Source organism: Pygocentrus nattereri, chromosome 16, assembly GCF_015220715.1.
Source record: "Pygocentrus nattereri isolate fPygNat1 chromosome 16, fPygNat1.pri, whole genome shotgun sequence".
Taxonomy (NCBI): domain Eukaryota; kingdom Metazoa; phylum Chordata; class Actinopteri; order Characiformes; family Serrasalmidae; genus Pygocentrus; species Pygocentrus nattereri.
This window is the reverse complement of record NC_051226.1, coordinates 15129421-15155359: the sequence shown is the minus strand read 5'-3', so window position 1 is coordinate 15155359 and position 25939 is coordinate 15129421. Positions and strand designations below refer to the sequence as shown.

General features: G+C 38.5%; 4 protein-coding genes across 4 annotated transcripts; 1 reads left to right on the top strand and 3 right to left on the bottom strand.

Annotated features, from left to right (window-relative positions):
- Positions 1 to 107: 107 nt before the first annotated feature.
- LOC108439593 (carbonyl reductase [NADPH] 1-like) lies at positions 108 to 4130 on the top strand. The gene is made up of 4 exons (XM_017718065.2): positions 108 to 523; positions 724 to 904; positions 1459 to 1582; positions 2486 to 4130. The coding sequence occupies exons 1-4, from the start codon at positions 238 to 240 to the stop codon at positions 2723 to 2725; spliced, it is 831 nt and encodes a 276-aa protein (XP_017573554.1). The 5' UTR covers positions 108 to 237; the 3' UTR covers positions 2726 to 4130.
- Positions 4131 to 4136: 6 nt separating this feature from the next.
- tgfb1b (transforming growth factor, beta 1b) lies at positions 4137 to 15305 on the bottom strand. Its single transcript, XM_017718064.2, has 7 exons — positions 13861 to 15305; positions 8992 to 9255; positions 8561 to 8638; positions 7510 to 7660; positions 7185 to 7335; positions 5654 to 5764; positions 4137 to 5520 (listed from the first exon to the last, which is right to left on the bottom strand). The coding sequence occupies exons 1-7, from the start codon at positions 14198 to 14200 to the stop codon at positions 5473 to 5475; spliced, it is 1143 nt and encodes a 380-aa protein (XP_017573553.1). The 5' UTR covers positions 14201 to 15305; the 3' UTR covers positions 4137 to 5472.
- Positions 15306 to 15878: 573 nt separating this feature from the next.
- Positions 15879 to 20559, bottom strand: b9d2 (B9 domain containing 2). The gene is made up of 4 exons (XM_017718067.2): positions 20350 to 20559; positions 18575 to 18726; positions 18320 to 18445; positions 15879 to 16618 (listed from the first exon to the last, which is right to left on the bottom strand). Exons 2-4 carry the CDS (start codon positions 18660 to 18662, stop codon positions 16305 to 16307), a joined length of 528 nt encoding a protein of 175 aa, XP_017573556.1. The 5' UTR covers positions 18663 to 18726; positions 20350 to 20559; the 3' UTR covers positions 15879 to 16304.
- Positions 20560 to 24322: 3763 nt separating this feature from the next.
- or133-7 (odorant receptor, family H, subfamily 133, member 7) lies at positions 24323 to 25270 on the bottom strand. Its single transcript, XM_037546092.1, is given in 3 exon segments — positions 24323 to 24655; positions 24657 to 24771; positions 24909 to 25270. Coding segments are annotated over 3 exon segments (810 nt in total).
- Between the last annotated feature and the right edge of the window lie 669 nt (positions 25271 to 25939).

Genomic DNA, 25939 nt, shown 5'->3' with positions numbered 1-25939 from the left:
TGCCTTAATTATTGCGCTGCGCTAGAGCCGTGAAGTAAGGGCAATACATGATGGCTGGATCTGCTCCATGTTTTACACCACGCCCGTAACACTCCTCAATGACTTGCAGGAATTTGTTATGTAACGTCTGGCTGGCCTATAACGGCTAAACAGAAGCTGACAGAACAGGAAGTCTGCCTTGTTTAAATTTGGTAGTTGCATTCCTTTTTTTCTGTATTATCTGTATCTTTTGACACCATGTCTAAAAAGGTTGCAGTCGTTACTGGTGCAAACAAGGGAATAGGATTTGCGATTGTAAAAGGTCTGTGTGAGGCTGGATTTGCCGGAGATGTTATCCTCACTGCACGGAATGAGCAGCTTGGAAGAGAGGCAGTGGAGAAAATCAGATCTGCAGGACATCGTGCTGTTTTCCACAAACTTGATATAACTAATCAAAGTAGTGCTCTGGAGTTGCAGAAGTTTTTGAAAGAGAACTATGGAGGACTTGATGTTTTGATAAACAATGCTGGGATTGCCTATAAAAGTAAGTGAATTTCAGTCAGATATTTCAAGAAATTAGCTTTGATGTATCTGGAATTTTATTTAATTATAAAAATGATTTCTATTTAGAATTCATTGGATTTTGTGAATATAGAGGTTTATTAAAATAATATAATTTGCAGTCTTTTTATATATCTCTCTTTTACTCTCATTATGCAATAACATGTATTTTATCTTTGTTAGATAATGCACCAGAGCCATTTGGGGAGCAGGCTGAAGTCACTATGCGCACCAACTTTTGGGGAACACTGTGGGTGTGCCATGCTCTCTTCCCCTTGCTGAAGCCCAATGCCCGTGTGGTCAATGTGTCCAGCTTCGTCAGCAAGTGGTCCCTTGATAAATGCAGCTCTGAACTGCAGGCGAAGTATTCAAACTTTTAACTTCATTATTTATGGAGGCATATTGAATTTTAAAATGCAGTTTTAGTATGATTATTGTAATAATTGCAGCAGTTATTTGTATAGAATAAGGATAGGCAAATAAAGAGCAGAACAGAATGGACATCTTTGAGCAGTGGTCAGCAACCCTAGTCCTTTAGATGGGGAGTGGTGCAGTATTTTAGAAACAGGCTAGAACTAAACTCTGCAGGAGAGTAGATCTCCAGGAGGAGAGTTGGAGACCACCGTCTTAGAATGCCTCACAGATACAGGCTCCATGTGAAAGTCATAGTGTAGATGCATTTGCAGCAGAGGGCAGCAAAGGACAGATACTACAAGTATTTGCTTTTGGGAACTAAAATCGTATTTATTGGAAAGCAAATTTTAAGGGTGTTATGAAAATGTCTCACTCATTTTTTCACATTGACACGGCTTCTTTACCCAACTTATGTTGCTAGATCATGATTGATGTGGTACTTGTTAATATTTGTAAGGATTTCACAAACAGTGTCACAAACTGTTTTTATAATTATTACTCTAGGTTCCGTGATCCTACGTTGTCAGAGGAAGAGCTGTGTTCATTAATGAATGAATTTGTTGCTGCTGCACAACGTGGAGACCACGAGTCAAAGGGTTGGCCAAACACTGCTTATGGCACCTCAAAGGTAGTACTCAGATTTTTCTTTAGCCATGCTAAAATAGACAATACAGAAATAATGTCTCTCTCTCTCACACACACACAGATGTGTATATATATATATATATATATATATATATATATATATATATGTGTGTGTGTGTGTGTGTGTGTGTGTGTGTGTGTATATTTATATATATAACATCAAATGAATGTGTGTGTGTGTATATATATATATATATATATATATATATATATATATATATATATATATATATATATCTATGAGAGAGAGAGAGAGAGAGATTATGCTGCCATGCTGTTGTAACAACTGCAGAATGTTTCTTGGCAATGTCATGGTGAAATATGCAAATATGCATGCCTAATACCATGAGAAACCCTGGCTTTTGAACTTCATCCTGGTAACAGTCTGGGTGTGCAACAGTCCATTTTAGATGAGCTTGAGTTCTGAGATGTCGGAAGTGTTTCTTGACACTGTTGACATATGACTTCTGCTGTGTGCAGTAAAGTCTTTCATTTTTGCATGCAGCAATGGATGGTGCATTTTTAATGGGATCGATCATGTGCATTCATTTGATGTTTTTGACCTTATCCTTTATGTACAGAAGTTTTTTCTGGATCCCTCTGGATACACTGTAGAGGCTGAGGAATGTTATTTCTAAACTTTAATTTTTTGCTGATGCACGTTTGGCAAAGTGGCGAGCCTCAACCCACCAGCTTATAAAGATTTCAGCCTCTGTTCCAGCCTCTGTTCATTTTATATTACATATCACATGATTGAAACACCTGTTTGTGTTTTTTTCTGAACATTTCACAATGTTTTCCCTTTAATTGAGTTAATATATGAAGTGACATTCAACCTAAGGCTTTAAAGTCTCATTGTTATCTGTTTGTTTTTTAATAATTACAGATTGGTATGACTGTGTTGTCAATAATACAAGCACGTGCACTTACAAAGGCAAGAGCAGGTGATTGCATACTCGTAAATGCCTGCAGTCCAGGATGGGTCAGAACAGACATGGCTGGCCTGAATGCTACGAAGAGCCCAGAGGAAGGAGCTGAAACTCCTGTGTATCTGGCTCTGCTGCCAGAGGGAACAAAAGAACCACATGGATGTTTTGTGTCAGATAAGACTGTGGGAGAATGGTAGCTCTATTCACTAGTTTCCACTGTGGGTAGAAACTCACCGTGACTTTGCAGTTCTCAACAAACTCCCGATGACTATGCGGTTACCTTTTATAGTTCAGTCACTGCTGCTGTCTCCTGGATAGCAATGGATGCCTTTGACTTTTACATGTTCACTACATTAATTTCAGCTAAATGCATTTTATTTCAGAAATAGGGGTATATTTTCATGAGTATTGATTGGGGTATAAATTATGGGTGCATTAGTTTTCCTTTTTATTGGATTTGTTACACTACATTTAGTATATTCTTAAACAGGTTTTGTATCTTCATACCTCATATTCATCGCAATATTTTGCCATTTGAATTGATATCTGCCTTAGAACTAAAAATAAAAGTCAGTTTATTTAGCCAGATCAGGTGCAATGGCTCAATTGTAATATTATGAATGAATGACTGGTCAAATATTACCTTCAGTATGTGCATTACGGTTCAAATAATGTGACGGTCCAGGTGAAAAAATCAAACTCAAATGTAGTCAATCAGCAAAAACGTGTTTGGCGTCCAGAGTTTTTGTCTTTAGTTTTGCAGTGGAGCTACAAACTAGCATAGCTAACAAGTAAAGAGTCTTACAGTTGCCAGATTGGCATAGTGTAAACTGTGTGCTTAATCTTCACACATGTGTGTCAAACCCATTCAAGCTGTTAATTAGTTTCTAACGCTAAAACTACTATAAATGGTATAAATGGCTGAAAGTGCATTGCTTAGCTAAAAACAATAGCAGTAAACTTCACGAGGACTGAATTTTCGCAACATTTTTGTCAGTTTTTATAGTTAGCGATATGCCATACTGCACCAGAAACAAGCGAGTCAATCTGAAACTACTTGATGTCGTGTGGGGGAACTAAGTGATAATTTATTCATGGAGTTTGCAGGAAGCTAACATGTTCACTTCTATCAGCCATGTTAACCTCATAACTCCAGTGCAGAACTAAAGAAGCAAACTTTGGACATGTCTTAGCTGATTAGCTACATGTGGAGTTAAGGGGAAACTTGCATATATTTGATTTTTTGCCAAACCTTCCCTTTTAAGGAAAGCCCTTTTCCCGTTTGTCCCTTGTTAATTCAGCACAGCATGTTCACTGCTGTGTGTTTGCTAAGTCTGCCGTCACAAGAAAACATGTTGACAGGATATTTTCTTTCCTGAACACCTGGAACAGATGCAGGGATGAGGAATATAATGCTGTTTGTTTATGATTCTCTACAAGATGGTTCTCCAACAACATCACAGCACACCCTTTGATTGCTTATGTAATATGTCAGGTGGATTTGATGAATTATTCATGGAGTTCATGAACCATCACAAAAACACCAGTTTGGAAAGGGAGAAGGAGTACAGTGAGCACAGTAATGAAATATGATGAAAAGAACCTCAATTTGTGTGCGTTTGTTTATTTTTTACTCATATACAAATTTAGCATGTGGAATGGTTTTAATGAACACGTGTCTGTGACCACTGCCCCAAACAGAAAAGCTCTGGTCAAAATCAACAGTACACCCACCTTTAAAAGAATGTTTGTGTTCATCTGTTATGAAGTACAGAATATATTGTTTACAATGGCTTCAAAAAAAGGTAATATTAACATGCAAGCAAAGACAACACTTAAATGGGAATTCCACTGGTTTTCTAAATTTCTCCATAATTCAATGGCTGAGATGTAAATTCAGAGTAGTTTGATGTGAAATGTTTCATTGTAGAGAAAAATACAGACAGATGGGTTTATTTACAGTGGTGATGATGGGAACCAGGGCTCATAATGTCACACACATGTAGGCATTTTATTTAGTATCCAAAACCACCAGTGAACTCACACATCTGAGTTATTATAAATAATGCTGATAATGGTAAAATAGTGATAAGCTATTTTACAAATCCCTGCATGTTCCGCTCCATGATAAATTTAAAAAGAAGGCTTAGACCAAAACCTAATGTCTAACCTATTGTAAAATAATGTGTCAGGCTTCATGCAGTGTATTTGAAACCACGTTGTGTAATACCTTTCTGTGAGGTAGCTTTTAGAGGCATTCAATTCTTTAGACGTCTGGTTCCTATTATCACTATTGTGAACAATTCTGACTCAGTACGTTTCTCTAAAAAGAAGCATTTCACACCAAACCACTATAAATGAGTGCATTTACATCTGAGTCATTAATCACCCAGAAAGATTGTAAAATCACTGGAATTCACCTCAGCTAAGTACAGAGCTGCAAAAGCAATAATCTCACATATGGGGGAGTTTTCTGTTTTTTACTCGAATCAGACACAAGCAATTTGCTTTGATTATGTAAACGCAAATGCACTTTCAATGGCGTAATCACTTTTAAATATACATTTGAATGCTACCGACAGAGTATCAATACATCAGGTCCAGAACCATTCATAAGATAAACAAAATGCAGCATTCAGAGAATTCTTCCGAGATGGAATACATGGAGCCCGTGAATGGTCCACATGGACAAAGTATACATATGACAGTAAGATTAATTTTCACTTTATTACCTCTATGGGTTATAGAACTGTCTAGAGGACACTGAACTCATAAACTGAAATCATAAAAATAAAGTCCATGGAAAATAACAAACAAATATCAGACTTGTTAAATTAATCTATGGACAATGCTTTTCTCCTGTACCTATGGCTGCCTTCTCAGTATGGCACTGTCTCCTCTCCACTCCGCTCAGCAGAGAGACTCTGAAAACCATGTGGTCCGTTCAGCTACATTTGCAAGTCTTCACAATCATATTTGACAGTTGTTCTACCTGTGGTAATACAGTTTGTGTTTTAGTCAAAAAGGTCAAAATTAAACCCACCAAATTTACATTTTTATTTTGTTAGTGTAACTAAATGAGGAGGTTACTGTAGCAGTGTGCCTTATAGTATTGTGGTACTAACCTTATGGTGCCTCCCCACATAGTACAGGATGGGTAAAGGATCCAGGACCTGGGGCACACAGCAGGGCTGGGCTGACGCTCCAGGATTATGATGTTTGTACAGAGCCAGTACCTATCACAATCATATAAATGCAGTGTCAAACATGTGCAAAGTGGCAGAACTAGAGAAGGATTTATGCATGTATGCACACACCACTGACTTATCAAGCTATTATCACAAACCTCAATTCAAAAAGATTAGGACAGTACATGGAATGCTAATAAAAACTGATTAGTAAATTCTGATTTGAGATTTTGCGCTTCATAATGTACCACACATTCTCAATAGAAGACGAGTCTATACCCACATTCTCTGATTACACAGACATGCTTTTGTATTATGCACAAAGTGGTTTGGCATTGTAATGTAGATAAAAGCACGGCCGTTCCTGAAGAAGAGCTCATTTAGAAGGCAGCATATGTTGCTCCAAATCTATGTATATATTTTTCAGCATTGATGGTGCCTTCACAGATGTGCAAGTTACCCATGTCATATGACAGTCCCTGGCTTTTGAACTTTATGCTGGTAACAATCTGAAAGGTGCCTTCCTTCTTTAAATAAACAAACAATCTAAACTTAACTCAGTAAAATGCAATTCATGTTTCCACTGTGGCATCAGTCCATTTCATATGACCTTAAGCCCAGTTATGCTGGTAGTGTTTCTGGACGTTCTTGACATATGGCTTTGAGTACAGTTTTAACTTGCACTTGTGTATGTGCAACCATAGGTGTTTATTGACAAGGGTCTGTCAAAGTATTCCCAAGCCCACGTGGTCATATCCATAAGAAAGAAAAAACAATTAAACAAATATGGTAAAACATTAAATACCTTATTTTTGTATTGTTTTCAAATACAAATCAAAGTGGGTTTGCACTGCTTTCTGCTTTTATTTGCATTTCACATACTGTCCCAACGTTTTGCAAATGGGGTTTGTAATTTACCAAATACTCCTGACAACGTCATGATACCTGACGCCATCAAAATTGTTACTTATGTGGATATCAGCTGTTCTTTCAGTCTATTCATTGATCACAGTTACACCTTTGACCTTTAGGGGTTGGTTTCCCAGACATGGATTAAGCCTCCTATACTACATATTGATTTCAAAGGAAATTCCTTATTCAAAGAAAGACAAACATTACATTTATGGCAATTGGCAGAAACCCTTATCCAGAGCGACTTACAATTTGATCACTTTTTACACAGCTGGGCAACAGTAGTGTTAGGAGTCTTCCCACGGACTCTTATTGGTATAGTGTAGGGTCCTTGCCCGGGACTGAACCTCAGTCTACACTGTAGAAGGTAGAGGTGTTAACCACTACACTGTACCAACCACCACAATGTACTAATGTACAATGTACTGCTTAATTTCAGCTATTTTAAGAAAGCCCAGACTTACGCTTCACAAGACCTGTTATATTTGTATATTAATAATTATATTTCATGTCTTATTTTCTAATGGAAACAGAGTATTTAAATGTGCTATGTTACCTGTGAATACTTATTTTCTGCGTTCCAGACATAGGAGCAAGAGCCAATACAGTAGTTGGCATAATAGCCAGAAGGTTCATGTATCCATTTCCAGCCTAAGTCCTTCCGAAAGTCTATATAAAGTCTCCTCACACAACAGTTCTCTGACTGCCTGAATAAAATATAGAAATGTTACATGTAAGAAACAGAGAAGCTTCTAAAATGAAGAGAAAACAGTTGATAAAAAGCAATACAGAAGAGATTAGAAAGAAAATGAGCTTTTCTTTCTTTGTTGTGGGATATAAATACATGCATATTTTTTTAAACTAAATTAAAATGCCTCAACTCAGAACAAACTTCTTCTGCTGCAGCTTGCCGCTTCCGCCTTGAAGTGAGCTGACTGTGGCGCTCCAAGGGAAGTGACATCACTAGAATGTGTGGCTTCTTCTGCATTCTGGCTTGTAGGTTTGCTCTGTCTCCTCTTTCAGTGGGTATGCCTACATATGCATGAGTCAGGACTGGTTAGTGGAATAAGGTTATAAATTGTAGATTAAAAAACATGAATTTAAAAGTAAAGGTGGGCGATATGGCAAAAATGTAATGTGATATTAGCAGCAACTTTATGATACACAGTACAAAATGTGTTCTGTAGGTTTTCTGAGCAAGGCCAAATTAAAATGAATTAAGTAAATAAACAATTAACTGAGCCACAAGTACAACAATTGTTATATTTTATTAAATGTGTGAGAAACAGCAAGAAAAATCAGGCGACTGATCTAAATCAGTCACTATATAGTGTTTGTCTGAGAGTACAAGCTCTCTATAATTGTTTTTTGTTTTTTTTTTTTTATAAAGAAGTTTGCTACCAGACCTGAGCTTGATGCCTAATGAGGTCTAAGAAAATATCAGGCTTGTGGTCAGTTTTTATGTGCAACATCTGGCTTACATTTGGCTTTTTTTTTTTTGGCGTTTTGTTTTTATTCAAATGAATATTTCTAGCATGTGCTCAACAAAGCCTAGCTAACAAAGTCTAGCTCACTTGCCATGAATGAAGTCATTACATCAAATAAAAAGCACACTGGTCATCTTGTGATAGTATTTTGAGCTATGATAGCAAAATTGTCTCTTTGCAACCGTTATGCAGCAGAGCGAGCATTTCCAGTCTCAAATGAACCAGTTTCAAAGTAGCAGGTATGGATTAGGTTCAGGTTCTATTACATACTCTTTTTTTTTTTTTTTTTTTTTAATAGACCGGTGTTCTAGAAATATTCATAATCTCTGCCATATGCTCAGAAAAGCATACTATGTCAGAATATAGCACAATAATGACAACATATTGTCATATCACCCACCTTTACCTAAAATTACTATGCTGAATGTGACTTCATATCACAAACCTGATATCTGGAGGTGAAAGTTTTTGGCAGGTTCACCACAACCACAGTGCAACTTTACCTGGAATGCTTGTTCCTTCTCTGTGGCAGAAACAGAAACATTATGAGGATTTTTTCACTAAATAATTTTACAGCTTTTTTCAAAGCCATTCTACTCATTTCTGTAAATAATTTTAGAGAATGGTATAAAGCAGGGCTGCCAAAAGTGTGGCTCACAAGTCAAAGCTGGCACATGAGGATGTTTTATTTCACCACAAAGTAACCCACCCCCTATTTTTAGAAAGCTACCTACTGTATATCGTATAACTGGCCCTCCAAAACAAAAAGTTTGGGCACCCCTGCTATATAGCATTAGGCTCTTGGCCTTATAGTCATTCGTGATGGAAATTAAATATCACATACTTGATGATCTTCCTTTAATAGTTGTAACTCACCAGGTTTTTTGAGCCAGTCTTTTAGAGTATGTGTTACATCAAAGGACAGCCACTTTCCATTTAACTCACTGGTAATGAAATGGGAATTCAGATAGCGTGCCTTGTCTCCAGCACCTTTGTACAGCTCTAACCTCTGCTCTGTACCAGGAGGTAATTTAGTGTCCCTCATATGAAGACGTAGCTCAGCTTGGGAGACCATACGGTCTAGGCCCAAAACGTCCTTCATTGCTGTGATGTTGAACAGCATTACTGTGTTATTTGGACCTGAAAAGACAGCAAACAGCAAAGTCAACAAGTTCCTTCCTCCTAATGACGCACAATGTGGCAACAATCTCAGACACTCTTCGATCTTAAAGGTATACAGTTACAGTTACTGTTTCAACCCAAAGTCTTTTAGAATGACTGCTTCATCTGATGATCTCAGTGTGTCTTTCACTACTCTGTAAATCTAGAAGACCTACTGCAGAATTGGCATCGTCCACATTGCATTTGATTCCATATATTTAGTGTAATTCTTAAAACACTACCACTGACTTCCAGACCGCTGTTATTACTGCTTCATAGTTCAGCAAAACTTCAATCATTCAGCCATTCATGCTTATTTTACATAATTAAACTGACAACAACCCCAAGTAGGCCTACTGTGCATCCAGAATGGGATGGCAGAAAACTGTATAAACAAAAAACATTTGTCTTAAAATGGAAGACATGGAGTCTGCCAATGCAGAAACAAAAATACCAGAGGTTTCAGCATTTGGTGATGCGTTTTACACATTACACACAAACTTCAGCAACTCCCTCTATGCATGAACCTCAGCCCAAAGCAATGAAAGAATGATCCATCCACTCCAGTTCAGATACAGTAGAGCTTTGCGCATAAATTTAGTACAGTACAACTTTAATGTCATACAAGGTCATTATGAGATGTTCTGGTAATCATCAAAGTTCTGAGATTCAGTTTCCTTTCTGCTTAATTGATTCTCAATTTGAAAAACCATGTATGACAGATAAGATTACATTGCATACACAGTGAAGGAGCAAAGGGGTGAGGTGGGGACATCAGCATTAGCAAACAGAGAGTGGAGAGACAGATCTACTAGACATGTTTCATTTTGGTTTGTTGTATTTAATTATAGGCTATAGCTTACATTGTATCATTCATTGAGTGCTGTACAGAGAATAGGGACTAAAGGAGAAGTGAGAGAGAGGAAGCGAAGAGAGACAGGAAAGCTTTGAAAGCCTGGCTTTGTTCATGAAAGGGCCCATAACACTGAAAAAAAACAATTTTTTGCATTTGTGGTAAGTTTTTGAAATATATACAAAACTTATTGTATGTAAGCAATGTTATAGTTCATTTAACCTCTAGTATCTAACGTAAACTAAGGTGCAAAATCATTCCCAAGTCACAAAACCCAAATCAGAGAATGACACTTAACAACCATGGACTTCCCCAAGTAGCTGACTGAGGATCTGAAAATTAAGGTAACAGATGCCTAAAGGCTATAAAAAAAACTAGAAAAGGTCTTCCAGCTCACAAGTTCCTCTGTTCAAAATTTCACTAAGAAATAGCAGTTAAAGGGAATTGTGAACATAAAGGCAAAATCTGGAAGACGACTCTCATATAGAATCGGTTTTATGATGGCTAGAAAGTCAAAGCAAAACCCCCATATGACAAAGTACCTGAAGGTGCAAAATATAAATTGCATGAAAAAGCCATTAGAAGGAAACCTTACCTTCAGCCTCATCCAAAAAGTCAACAGTATGTAAAAACATATTCTAAATAAGCCAAGAATCAACAAAAGTATGCTTGGAGAAATAAGGGAACAGCAATTGATCCAGAGAACACCTTGCTAACTGTTAAGCATGAGGGTGGATCCATTATACTCAACTTGGCAGCTAGTAACACCGAAAATAATGAGTAGACAAAAGGATGGATTCCACTAAATATCACCAAATCCTGAAAACGATGCAGTCGGTCAAGAGAACAAAGCTAAAAAGAGGCTGCCTTCTATCACAGGACAATAATTCAAACATATATATCTCAAAGTCCACCACGGACTATGTCATGAAATGCAAGCTTAGGCCTTTTTAATGGCCCCAACAGTCGCCGGACTTCAAATCTATGGTAGATCTTAAACATCAGCCCAAGAATTCAACAGAAGTGTTGTGCACAGAAGTGTGGGTGAAAAAATCTAAAACAAAAACAGAAAGACCCCAATTATTTGCAAGCTGTGATATCTGCCAAAAGGGCTGTTATGAAACACTGACCAATTTTTGCACATACCATAATCACTATTTAAGTTAATCAAACATGAAGTAACCATGCATTTAAATTTGTTTGCATTGACAAATGCATTTTGTATGCATTTTTTTAGATTGTTGCAGACGTTGTGTTCATTCTTTTCACTTTTAAAATAAGCCAAATTTATTCAGGGGTGCCCATATTTTTGCATATAACTGAAATGACATGTATCTACATATTCATGTTACAACAGTTTATTTACACCAAATCATGTTAAAGTTATAAGGAGTGTTTCAGGCCTGACTAATTTTTGAACAAGGCAACATACAGGGCAGTCAATCAGAATCAAGATAATTTACATATAAATATCAATATTAAAAGGTACAGTAACAAGAAGTTATTCTAAAAAATAAAATGAGATTGCAAAATGGTCCTGTAAGAATAAACTATGACTGTTTTAGATACATAAAAGCATACAAATGTCATAAGTGAACATCAGTAGAAAAAGCAAAACCTTTTTCATTGTAAACATAATGCAATAGGTGTTTAAGAGATAAAAAGGAAATTAGACTCTTAGTCCAAGTTAATGTGTGCAATGGTTAAATGGCTAGTCTCTGCACATAAGTTCATTTAATTTTCAGAAATAGGCCAGAGGTGATGGGTGAGGTTTAAGGTCTGGCAGCATGCCTGCTGCTCACCGTCTCTGCCAGTCTGAGCCAGAATTATCCCTATATCTGACAGTAATTACACTTTGGTCAGCCCTCTGAGAAAATGATCCAGATCATACCACACTGCATCACCGCAGAGCAACACACTAATCCACCCCCTTCAAATCTTCAAATAGGAGGGTTTCCGTGACTCTACTGTACTGCAGTGTCTTAATGCAAGGGCACAAATTTTGAGAGGCTCACTGTAGAGTCACGTAATGATAGGAAAGGCAAAACAGAACATGAAAGCAGAGGAAATTATAAGAGTAGGTGGAGAAAAGCATGCAGGCAAACTCAAAGGCTGAAAAGTAAATAGCTGACAGTGTCAGTGGTTTTCAAGAGTTGTCAATTCAGAAAACCAACACCAAAATAACCCCACACAGACCAAACCAAGTCTAACAGTTTAAATTACACACATCCTAAAACAACCTTGCACAATAAGCCCCAAGTCAAGCCTCTAAATGAGCCTGCATTATGAAAGGAATACTAGGCATTTTCATGATACTTTAGTTTTCAGGCACTTTTACTTTACAGTAGTGGAGGTCCTGATTTTGCCTACTGAGCTTAGGCCCTTAGTTCTGCACAATGAAATGTATTTTAATTGTATGTATTAAAGCATGGAAAGGTAAATAAGGTTAAACAGCATTTTTATAATTCAATTTGTTTACAACTTTTAACCCATTTAATTTTAATACATTGACATTTCTGCCCTACTGCATTTTGCTTCAGTCAAAGCCTATGCAAATAAAGCCCCCTGAGCATGTCAAATGACACAAAGCTGATCTGACTGTCTCCTGAGTTTAAAAAAGTTTTCAAAGAGCAGAAGTCATTGACTAGAGTAGAGGTCGTCGATAATGCCTTTTAAGTACAACACTTAGAACAGCTTAGAGAAGGAAGTTTCATCTCTGCTCTCTCATTTCCCATCATGACAGCTACAAATGAACAGTACAGAACATCACAGCATGGTGGTAAGAGATAGTAAAAGGGTGATGGATCTGGGCTCAAAGATAGAGAGGTCAAGTTGCCCAAAAGACACTCAATGCATGATCTGAGTCACTTGCTAGAACACTTCCTTCCTGTCTGTGGCCTGATGACTGGCACACACCCTCCAAAATAAAAATATACGTCAACAAGCTTTCTTAAGCTTTCTATTATTTGTGGTAACCCTGGTGAACTTCACCTTCATTTGTTATACAAAAGGAAAACGTCAAAGCTTATAGACCCATCTATTATTTATGAACCCTTCTTTATGTTGTTTATGGTAAATTTGTGTTATTTATGGTAAGTGAGCAGTTCTTCTAATTTAACACCTGTCTGGTTATTAATTGGGTAGGACAGTCTCGGTCATAAGATCCAAAAGTTTTTTTCGCCTGATGAAAGTCAAGTGTACATGCAATAATATTTCTTTTATTATATTGTGATCATGGGTGTAAAATTCTTGAGTATTATATTGGACGATTTTTACTTTATTGAACCTTGATACTTTAAGTTTACTCACAATTTTCTCCTTACATTTTCATTTAGACCTTCAAAGTACTAGTTACAAACCTCAAAGCAGATTTTGTTCTTTTTCTTTTGACAAGCATCCAACCAAATTTACATCACTGTAAAATGATACTTCCCATGACTATGCTAATTTGTCAGAAAGGACTAGTACTGCCTATTACTCACCTCACCACACCACGAATGAAAGAAAACTTTCTTAATTTTTGTTAAAACATTTTCTTTTTACCTACATATACTTGAGTATATTTAAATGGATATACTTTGTAATTTTTACTCAGGTATATTGGCCCCATGTGTTTATTTTTAATTGTACAATTATGACACAGTCCCCATTCTTTCACATAAGAAGTTTCTTTGTAGTTTCCACTCCTGATTATTATATATGCAAACATGTGGTGACCAAAACATACTCACTCATGGTCATATCAAACTTGTGAATCTCTTTGGCATAGTATGCCTCCTCCTCTGCATCTGGAAAAGATTCCGTGACCTGCATCAGCTCTTCACTCAACTCCACCGTGCTGTTGTAGACAGACAGCACATCTGCCGGCACCTCGTCTTCCTCTTCTTCTACGGCCACCTCTGGCTCCTTGGTCATCCGAAGCTTGCTGAGGATCTGCCCTCGGATTGCTTCGATACGCTTTCTCTTCACCAGCTCCAAGTTCAAAGTTTTGCATGTCGACAAAGCTCCACTGTAGGACACACAGCCCAGCAGGCACAGCAGTGCCAGCAACAAAACCTGTGCCTTCATCATCCTTAGATGGTCTTGCAGGGCCCTGAAGAAAGCTCGAGATGTCGAGAGTGAAATGCTCTGCTGTAGGCTTAAAGCGTACACACGTTTAATGCGGGTTCCACTTCAGTATTCCAACCAAAATTTCCATTGGCCAGTGGCGCCTTTGCTTGAGTTCCAAACTCCAGGGTCAGAATCAGAGTCACTACACCACTGAGAAATTGCTGCCCATATCTGTCTTGCTGGCAGGCAGCCTTGCTGGATCTGACAAACACGCAAACTCACAAATGCAGTCTCAGTGATCCAGCATGCTGCCACACAATAAACTAGAGTCAACCTCAGAATAAACCTCACTGTTACCACACATTATTTACAGTATATGTGGCACATGCAAAAGCTTTTATCGTTCCGTCCCCTATGACTCCAAAATTCAAACGCATGATTCTACATGGTCAGACCTCTTCTCCTAAGGGTTGCTTCCTGACTTCGTAAGCCTCACTTTGGTCTAAACTTAAGGAGTGAAAGAGGAAAAGGAAGCAAGATAGCTTAACAAAAAGACACAACACTTCCTTCACTCCATAGCAATTTCCCCATCAGAGCTAGCCCACTGTGCAAAACCAGTCTTTAATAAGGGGGTCTAGTCTGCCACACAGATTGCTGAACAGAACTGCAAATATACTGCATACTTGCACTCGCATCAAACCAGCATATTTTCCAGCACTACAAGATGTGTTTGAATGAAACGCAAAACCAGTAGATTGAAGCAGGGCTTATCGATAATAGTCTTTAGAGAATTCACATGACTTAAGACCAAAATCTTGCCCACAGAGTACAACACATGTTGCACAACTTATCCCGTTACATTTCCGTCATCAAAACAATTCAATCAAATCATATCCATTTAACTTATCTGTTAATGAGGCTTCCAAAAGTTTATAGAAGTCAGATGCCGCCCCATGGAGAGTATCCTAAATTCAAGCCGAGTACAGTAGTCTCCCAAGAAAGCAGAGGTTTTCCATAGCGAATTAGTGGAGACACCCAAACATTACACCGGCTGCATGCACACCAACATGAGCCCTCTGCTTAGAACAGTCCTCTCCTTCCCTCCCTCCCCTTCTTCTCAGCCATTGGTTCAAAAACTGAGAGGAACTCAGATGTAAACAGGACATGATAACAATGCACCGCAATGCATCACCATAAAACATCTAAAATTATTACTTTGTTACTCAAACAGTGTTATTTCTACTGCCTCCCCAGAAAATGCAAGCCTGCTCCTGAAAAAAAGGTGACAACGCTGATGCAGCAAAAGCCGTGAAGGTTTCTGTGTAGACTATTTTAAGGAGGTTGTGAGTCAAACAGTCTACTTCTTTTGCTTCACATGTCATACCGCTTAACGTCAATCAGACATTGTTCCTTTTTTCTCTCTCACTTGTCTCTGCTTGCCTCAGACAAAAATGATTTGTGAGAGCGTAACGTTCCTTGCAGGATAACTCAGCAAACCACAACTGTTTCTCCACTTTCTTTCACTCTACTATAACAGCAAGACATTTTCCACGCAGGAAATGAGCATACTGAAACATCTGCAACAGATCAAAAGGGTGACTTTCCTCTCATCATCATCAGAACACAGTGGGGTGTACATGTGCAAAGCAAAAAGGAAACCAATCTTATTTGATTAAAATGAATACAGTACATCACTAAACACGGTCTAAAACACTCTGTTGTAATGTCCTGGGAAATAAAGTTGAATATAAGAATTTAGGAGATTTACTCATGTTACAACATAAGACAAAGTCCATTATAAAAAATACATATAAAATAGGTAGTAGAAAAATTAAAAAAAATAAAAGCACTGAACTTTATCAGTCATGGAGAAGTAAAAACCCAGAACTTATCACTGCATTCCTTGATACAAATTAAAGCAAGACATGTCTCTTTTCTCCAGAACTGTGGTCTGGCTATCTTACAAACCAGAGCTTAAACGATACATTTATGCTCACTCTTAAAAAACAAAAGTCACATACGCACTGCATTAGTAACTCCACTATAATTCAAACATTTCTTGTACCAAATGTCATTGTATTTCTTCATCACTCTATTTTCTATCTGCATACAGGAGGTGTCACTCTCAGCTCTCCACACCATATCTGTCAAAATGCCGCAGAATGACGCAGAGCTCCAGTTCTACAGTGCCCATGGCAACGGTGTGAAGTCTGTATCTGTCTGCTCCACTGTAAATGAGGTCAGGAGAGCGAAGCTGAGGGCCTCCGCCCACAAAAATCTGAGCTAGCTGTTCCTGCCAGGTTCCCAGTGGCCTCCAGGTTGCACACTGCAGGCGGTGCTGTCCAGGGCTGGAGGGTATATGACAGTAACCATAACCATACAGCTGACATCTTCCAAAGGAGTCCTGATGCCAAACCTGTAGGTGAAGCTTTGGCCAACCTAAAAAAGAAATTCAGTAAGATTATTAAAATCACTGCTTCTAAAGTACCACTACAACCCCAATTCCAATGAAGTTGGGACATTGTGTAAAACATAAATAAAAACAGAATACGATGATTTGCAAATCCTTTCAACCTATATTCAATTGAATACACTACAAAGACAAGATATTTAATGTTCAAACGGATAAACTTTATTGTTTTTTGCAAATTTTCACTCATTTTGAATTTGATGCCTACAACACATTCCAAAGAAGTTGGGACAGGGGCATGTTTAGCGCTGTGTTACATCACCTTTCCTTTTAACAACACGCAATAAGCGTTTGGGAACTGAGGACACTAATTGTTGAAGCTTTGTAGGTGGAATTCTTTCCCATTCTTGCTTGATGTATAACTTCAGTTGCTCAACAGTCCGGGGTCTCCGTTGTCGTATTTTGTGCTTCATAATGCGCCACACATTTTCAATGGGAGACAGGTCTGGACCGCAGGCAGGCCAGTCTAGTACCTGCACTCTTTTACTACGAAGCCACGCTGTTGTAACACGTGGAGAACGTGGCTTGGCATTGTCTTGCTGAAATAAGCAGGACGTCCCTGAAAAAGACGTTGCTTGGATGGCAGCACATGTTGCTCCAAAACCTGTATGTACCTTTCAGCATTAATGGTGCCTTCACAGATGTGCAAATTACCCATGCCATGTGCACTAACACACCCCCATACCATCAGAGATGCTGGCTTTTGAACTTTGCGCTGATAACAATCCGGACAGTCCTTATCCTCTTTGGCCTGGAGGACACGACGTCCATGATTTCCAAAAACAATTTGTAATGTGGACTCGTCAGACCACAGGACACTTTTCCACTTTGTGTCAGTCCATCTCAGATGAGCTCGGGCCCAGAGAAGCCGGCGGTGTTTCTGGGTGTTGTTGATATATGGCTTTCACTTTGCATGACAGAGTTTTAACTTGCACTTGTAGATGGAGCGACGAACTGTGTTCACTGACAGTGGTTTTCTGAAGTGTTCCTGAGCCCATGTGGTAATATCCATTACAGAATGATGTCGGTTTTTAATGTAGTGCCGCCTGAGGGATCAAAGGTCACGGGCATTCAATGTTGGTTTTCTGTCTTGCCGCTTACTTGCAGAGATTTCTCCAGATTCTCTGAATCTTTTGATGGTATTATGGACTGTAGATGATGAAATCCCTAAATTCCTTGCAATTGCACATTAAGAAACGTTGCTCTTAAACTGTTGGACTATTTGCTCACGCAGTTGTTCACAAAGTGGTGACCCTCACCCCATCCTTGCTTGTGAACAACTGAGCCTTTCAGGGATGCTCCCTTTATACCCAATCATGACATTCAGCTGTTTCCAATTAACCTGTTCACCTGCGGAATGTTCCATATAGGTGTTTTTTGAGCATTCCTCAACTTTCCCAGTCTTTTGTTGCCCCTGTCCCAACTTCTTTGGAACACGTTGCAGACATCAAATTCAAAATAGAGTGAATATTTGCAAAAAAAAAAAACAATAAAGTTTATCCGTTAGAACATTAAATATCGTGTCTTTGTAGTGTATTCAATAGAATATAGGTTGAAAAGGATTTGCAAATCATCGCATTCTCTTTTTATTTATGTTTTACACAACGTCCCAACTTCATTGGAATTTGGGGTGTACATTTTAGCATTTTATCAGGACATTTCCTGTATACCTTGAAGACCCTTAGTGGTGTAATGCAAGTCAATAGGATGACTCCAGTAGGCCATGTCTCCTATCTGAGGCATGTCCACTTGTGTCTGTCCCTCCTTAAGTCCAGAGAGGAGCCGCCATGCTCCTCCTGAAATGAGTGGCAGAGCAGAAAGAAGGGTTAACTAAACTAGATGCCCACCCAGGTGCAAAGATAACAAACAAAAGCCTTGCAAACTGAACTGACAAGGATGAATGACTATGAGATAAAATAAGACACCTGTGTGAACTCCCCACTTGCAGAACAGGCTGCTCTGAGGGAAACCACTGGCCCCAATGATCTGTCCGATTATATGCAGCTCTGCCATAAGATGTGCTTTTCAGTACAAAAAAGGTAGATCTGAAGTCAGCAGTCAACTGCAGGCACATAAACTGAAAGAAACAAACAAATGATAACAGGGTAAAATGTGTAAGTGGTTAAAAAGCAATCAGAAAGAAACAAGCATGTATTTAATGTAAAAATATATTAGGCTAGTTCTCAAAATCAATGCATTTCAAGAAACCAGAAAGAAATGGCCATGTATTTAAACTGAATGAGACCAATAATCAAAATCAATATGGATAAAACCTGCTGCGAGATGGCACAGCTGTAATTTGTAATAAAACTTTCAGACTAGAAAAATCTCCTTCTGATAACATATCTTGCAGTTGGGGGGGACTTTAAAAAAAATCATACTGAAGTATGCTCAAGCTGCCTTCTGTGCATTTGAAAAATGTTTGTTTTTCCACTAGCTGGTAAAGAAGCGCAATACTGTGACAGCACATTTCAAAGAGCCTATCCCAAAACATGGTCCTCAAAGCAGTCAAAGTCCTTCAAAGGTTCATCCAACCTTCAAAATACAATGCCAGAAGAGGGGCTTTCAGACTGGCTGGAGTGTCTCTTTAAATAAGGTCTCTGATGTAGAATACCTGGACTTCAAAAGTGTAGTTGGTAGCAGCAGTACAGTCTGATGAGTCATCTCTTTTTTTGTACATATGGAAGGGATTATTTTTTTAAAGTCTACTGAAGCCTTAAACCCACAAGTTTGTTCCCAACAGTCACATTTGGCTACATCTCATTTCTGTTTAAGAATATCTAGTCTGTCCTAAATTCTCTCCGTGTAGCTTTTCAGTGATTTGATCCTGTGTTGAAACGGTGTTTAAGCGAACAGGGGCGGAAATGAATATCAGTATAAATGGAACACAGTCATGTCCTAAAGCAGGCCAAACTAGGTAAAAGACGAAGCTCAGTGATGAGTAGCACAGGCAGCATACATTCACTAAGATGTTTTGGAGAGATGTTTTTGGTGGAGAAACATGTGTCTTTGGCTCCATTTAATCACCATTTAAATGTACACATTTTTTACATGGAGTTTTCTCAGAATTACTTGAGCGAAACTGAAGCAGCGTAGAGCATGGATGGGCAGTAAAATGATAACATCATGATACTTCAAGGCTTTTTCATGATACAAAGTATGCATCACGATATTTACTTTTCCTGCTGGAACAGAAAAAAGCAGGGCCACACTTAAAAATACTGTTATCAAATAGAATGAATACATTGAATTTTATTTCATGTTTTACTACACATTGGACTGCAACTAACCAGGATTAACTAAGCTCTCTTTCTTTCGAAAAAAACAGCTGGTCAGTATTCTTTCTGTACTGATGATATTCACAACATTATCCTAAGAAATCCATAGTGTGGCATAATGTGATGTAACTTATCGCGATAACGACAAATGAAATCATATCGCTCATCTCTAGCGCGGAGCGTCTGGTAACTGGTTAATATAACATGCGCTAATATTCACAAAGTATTGTAGCTGTGTATAAATGAATAGATCACGCAAGGTCAGTAAATCTATAAGTGCTAGCCCAGTTAGCTAAATGTGGCTATGCTAACTAAGTAGTTAAGTTTGTCGCACAGTTAACCGCTAACTTAGTTAGCTAGCACAATCCTCCCCTGTGTCGTTATTAAACACACAGGAAGAAAATTACAAAATGCATACATACCAGAATCAGTTCATTAAAGAGGGATATCGTACTGCTCTAAACTGTGATTTGTTTCAGGTCGGACCGCTAATCCAGAGCTTTAATAGCGCTCAGTGTTTACAGTCCGCCTCACTCTTCTCGTCGCTACGGTTCTCATTTCCTTAGCAACGGCTCTCTCGCTCTGTGATGTTGAGCTGAGGAGCGGCCTGAGAGCTCTCCCCTGCCCCCTGGTGCTCAGTGCTCCACTGAGTTAGAGAAAGTCAATGAAACTCTTAAGTTCTAGATAAATATTTGATTTGACTAAAACAAATCTGCTCTGTAATTAAAACAGTGTTGGTTTGAAAAAATATAAATCATTCTTTTATCATCCAACACCAAAGTAGTTTTTGTACGCAGAAAAGTACCAAATAAACAAACGCTACTCGGTGGTGATGACGATGAAGGCTGAAGAGATATTTTCTTAAATTATTATTATTTTTTATTTTTAAAAAATGCCTGTCTTGCAGCATCTTTTAACTTTTAACCATTTTTGTTACTTGGCTCATTCATGGTTTCATTTTTCTTATTTCTTTCATTTATCATTTAATATGAGCAAATTGTTGTTTTGTTTCTCACGCTACATGATTTACAGAAAGTTCTCCACATTTACACCAATGTGGCATTTGTGCTGGCCGGGACTGTGTGTGTGGCCAGTGACTTGGCTCGAGGTTTAGGTCAGTAGGGACAGTTGATCTTTGAAGGGAAGGCTATGTAGCAACCCGCTACTGATTGTGACTCTATGTGCTTGTGAGGCTCAGCGTGGCAGTGGCAGGAGGCTCATGGTAGGTGTGCGCCCTTCAGAAAAACTTAACTTAAATGTTGTTTATGCCGTTGTTTGTCAGTCAAAGGTATGTGATATGTGTTTATTCTGTTATTTTGTGTTTGCCTGTGGGTGTTTTGTTTTGATAGGTTGGTCACTGGAGCAGAAATAGGAGACTAGTGGTGACCTTCCTCATGGGTTTGCATTTCTTTGTGTGCTTTTCTGCCCTGATATTTATTTAAATGGTGGAAACACTTAATTAAGCACGTCTGTTTCTACACTCTATTTTATCAGGTCCATTACCATATAAGTGCACTTTGTAGTTTTACCATTACAGACTGTAGTTCATTTGTTTCTCTACATAATTTATTAGCCCTTTTACTTTGTTTTTCACTGGTCAGGACCTCCATAGGACCACCACAGAGCAGGTATTATTTGGGTGATGGATCATTCACAGCACTGCAGAGACACTGATGTGTTGGTATTGTGTTAGTGTGTGTTGTGCTGTGGATCAGGCACAGCAGTGCTGTTTTTAAATGTGTCAATGTCACTGCTGGACTAAGAACAGTACCAAAAACATCTAGCCAACAGCGTCCTGTGGGCCTCATCCTGTGACCGCTGAAGAGGCACTAGAGAACGACCAACAAAACTTTGTAAGAACAGATGGGCTACTGTCTCTGACTTTACATCTACAAGGTAGACCAGCTAGGTAGGCGTGTCTAATAGTGTGGACAGTAAGTGGAGACAGTGTTTTAAAAGGCCCAAAAAATAATTTTGTAAGGACGCCTTGTTGAACGCCTTGAGTCAAATAATCATTTGCATGCAGTTACTGGAAATGCTCAGTGCATCAAATGGCAAAGTTTAGACAGTGCAGGGCAAAAGTTTCTCCAGCTGCAGATCATTTCAGCAGGGGTGTTGTCTTTATTCAAAGACAGCTATTTTTGCAAAATTTCAAGAGGCCCATGAGATACACCAGTTTTTTATTGTGCTGTAGTGAAATTAGTGGCACAATTCATTAGTACATGATGTTAAACATGCAGAACTAAGTCTTAGACCTTTGATCCTCAGCCATAGCATCCTTTTCTCCATGGCCTGCGCTCCACTCTGCTGCATGCCAGTTCTCCATAACCATGTTTTTCCTAACAGAATGACAGGCATGAAAACAAGAAGACAATGATAAATGTTTAATGTGATTCTTAATGGCAGAATAGGGGAGCTGCTCACTTGTTCAAGCCCTTAGGATTCTGCTGTGCTGCAATGTGGCATGATGTAATACAGAACTTTAGTGTTAACAATTACTTATGTGGTTCATATTCACCTGTGTAGTATGTGGAGCCACGTATGGTGTTTCTCATGGCCCGGGCATCTGTCATTCATCATCATCATCATCATCGACTGCTAGTCCAGATAGGGTCGCGTTGCGTCTGTCATTCAAAGAACCTTAAATGAACAATAGTGGAATTTCTTTCTCTTTCTTATGTTAACATGGTTGCAGTGATGACTCCAAAGAACAGTAATATCTTAGAAAACCTGCCATTGTATAAATAAATGTCGAAACCTGACAAATGTAAATGCTTCCAGACAGGTGTAGAGCATGATGCAACATGAAACTTGATTTTGGATCAAGATGGTCAGATTAAAAGATCTAAGAGACTTTGAATGATGGTTCATTATCAGGGCACAGACAGCAGCAACTTTAGTCACACAGACTGCCTATAATTTTTCATTAGGAACAGTGACTAAAGAGACACGTGTATTTAAAATAGGAAAAGACATCGGTAAATCAGGTTGGAAATTGTTGTCCAAAGCACACATTTGGTGACCATGTTGCTCCTGCATTAGTGCAATATGTAAGAGAAAAAGGAAGAGCAAGAGTTCTTCAGGTGACTGAATGTCGGTACATGGTGTGATCATACTAGGTCAGCAAGCAGAAGGGAAACTTTGGGGCCTTTGAGAGCCTTGAGAGAAGGCCTAATGACCTCTGTGAAATAAAAAGTACATGTCTGAAAATGTATGTATATGTATAATCATGCTTGTTCTATTTAAACAAAATAAGTATTGCACTAATACACTTATTTCATAACTTTTGGTTGGAAAAAAAATGCTGGCCTGGTCTTTGAGGTAAGAGCTGAAAATCAATACAAAGTTATTCTGACTGATCACCTTTATCACTTATGAAACATTTCTATCATGATGGAAGTCACCAAACTGTACTAGAATCCAGCCCCCAAGGATGAGAATAACTATATGAAAATTGATAAAAATGGAGTTTTGATATGACAGCAGTACAGCCTGTATAATCTGGTTGAAAGCTAAATACTGAAATGTTGTGCAAATAATGTTTGGTGGCAAAATATAAAGAATATCAAAGCTTGGCTAGAATGTCCATCTTTAGGAATCAAACTCTTGCATGCAAACACACTTCTGCATTTTATGTACAGCTCTGTACAAATGTTTAGGAATCTGAGAACATGATGTGGGAGTAAAGATTTATTTGTTAAATAAAAGCATTAGCATTAATAGAAATAAACAATTCATTGTAGTTTTATGTCTGTCAGTGTGTTAGATTAACCATTTCCAAATAGTTATAAGCCTAGTTCACCATCCAATACTTATTTAGCCTACTCAATCCTATAGTGAATTAAATAACTAAATAAATAAACAAATAAACTAAATTAAATAATTAAATAAAGATGTGTTGGACTGACCAAAATAATGTTAATATCTCCTCTTTTCCATTTTAGCATTTGAAGTTTGCTTCTTTGGACCAATCCTTAATTTTGTATAGCAAGTAAATCAAATATAATTTACTCTTGATACTTTTATATTTGTATTAGATACAGATAGATACATCTAGCTATACAGATTAGATACAGAGCAAAAGTATAACTTGTACATAATCAGGAGGTTGTAGTTTACTCTGGACACCCTACAAATTATATATATATATACTTTCATATAATTCGTATATATATATATATATATATATATATATATATATATATATATATATATATATATATATATATATATATATATATACACATATTCCTCAACAATCACAAAAATACCTTTGTACATATAAATTTGTATTTGTATTTATATATTTTCATAGGGTACAACTTCATATCTGCACAAGATGATGAGCGTAACATGCAACCCAGTCTTGTCTTTTCATTAGCAGCTTCTTAAGGTCTATAGAGGTACAAGCTTCTTTGCACTACAGAACAGAATGTACTGCCTGAACAGGGGCCTAAAGGTCTCATCCCTCAGGCCATAGATGAGGGAGCTGAGGCAGCGTGGCAGAATGAGGATCACAAAGAAGTTGAGGAAGCGTAGCTGCGTGTAGACAGGCAGTGGGAGGCTGCCCAGCAGGAACTCCAGCTGCACATAAAGGAAAGACATGAGTGACAGGCCTAGTTGCAGCGTGTGTAGCAGCACAGTGCGCAGGGCTTTCTGCGCTGATGAGTGGTCAGTCGAGGCAGCCCGTGCCTGCTTCAGGATGGCCACGTAGGTGTAGAGTAGCACAGCCATTACCACCACAAAGAGGAGGGTGTTGAGGGCCACACCCTTGCCCCGCTGCCAGGGAGCCACGAGCAGCTGTTCGATAGTGCAGACTGTATGTGACAAATAGAATGACGGCTCTGCGAGGAGGAAGAGAGCAAACACATCGGTTAGCACATTGAAGATGCCGAGTGCCCAGACCACCACCACAGCCACTTGAGTGCGCATGGGCGTGGCCAACTCGCTGTGCCGCAAAGGGAAGCAGATGGCCGTGTACCTCTCCAGAGACATGACCGCCAGGTTGAGAGGCGCGTTGATGAAGGTGGAAGCAGACATCAGTACAATGAAGGCGCAGACGGCCCGCACTATCACCAGGTAGAATGCCCCAAGCACGTACAGGACCAGGCCTACTACCAGGTGAATGGTGTCATTGAGGAGCATGTGGGCAAAGAGGATGTACCGGGACGTCTCCCGGAAAGTGGCCTTGGTCCTGAGTGTGAACAGCATCACTATGTTGATGTAGATGAAGACAGCATGCGTGGACAGCACCAGGAACATCTTAAAGATTCTCTCCTCTGTGATGGCCAGTCTGATGGCTTGCATCTCCACAACAGTCAAAGGTCCAGACATGTTAGCCATGTCAACCATTCATAGAAAGATCACAAAAGATAGACAATGATAACAGAGCCAGAATATGAAAGATAAAATCACCCCATTTTTTCAGGTCCCCTAGTTCTCTAGATGCCAGCGTCCACACATCAGAGAAAGTCTCTAATTGATTAATATATGTGCTCTATGTGTTACGCACTGAATGGGACAAATATGTCAGAAGAAAGCAGGCAAAGAGTTACAGTTACAGTTATAGGCTAGAGTTACAGCTGCATGATGAGCAGTTACTCAGTTACTGCACAAACCTTCACAGCAATACTCAGATCAGCAATAGATTATTTTTGATGCCAAACATACATGTTCAATCAGAGTGACAATAAAAGGTTAAAAAGAAGTGAGATCTGAAATGTCCCCATACATGTGCAGAAATGTACCAAATTTCAGTCAAATGTTCCATCTTCAGGAGTATTATTTAACAATTTTATATATATATATATATATATATATATATATATATATATATATATATATATAAATAATGCAAACTGTCTATTCTTAATTTCTTAAGCCTGGAACTGCCGGTGGATCTGTGGAGTTAATGAAGTTAAAAATAGGCATGGTGGCAGCATCTAGGAATCATTATTTTAAAAAAAAAAAAAAGAAAAGTAAATTACAATACACAATAAATCCTTTTTGTTC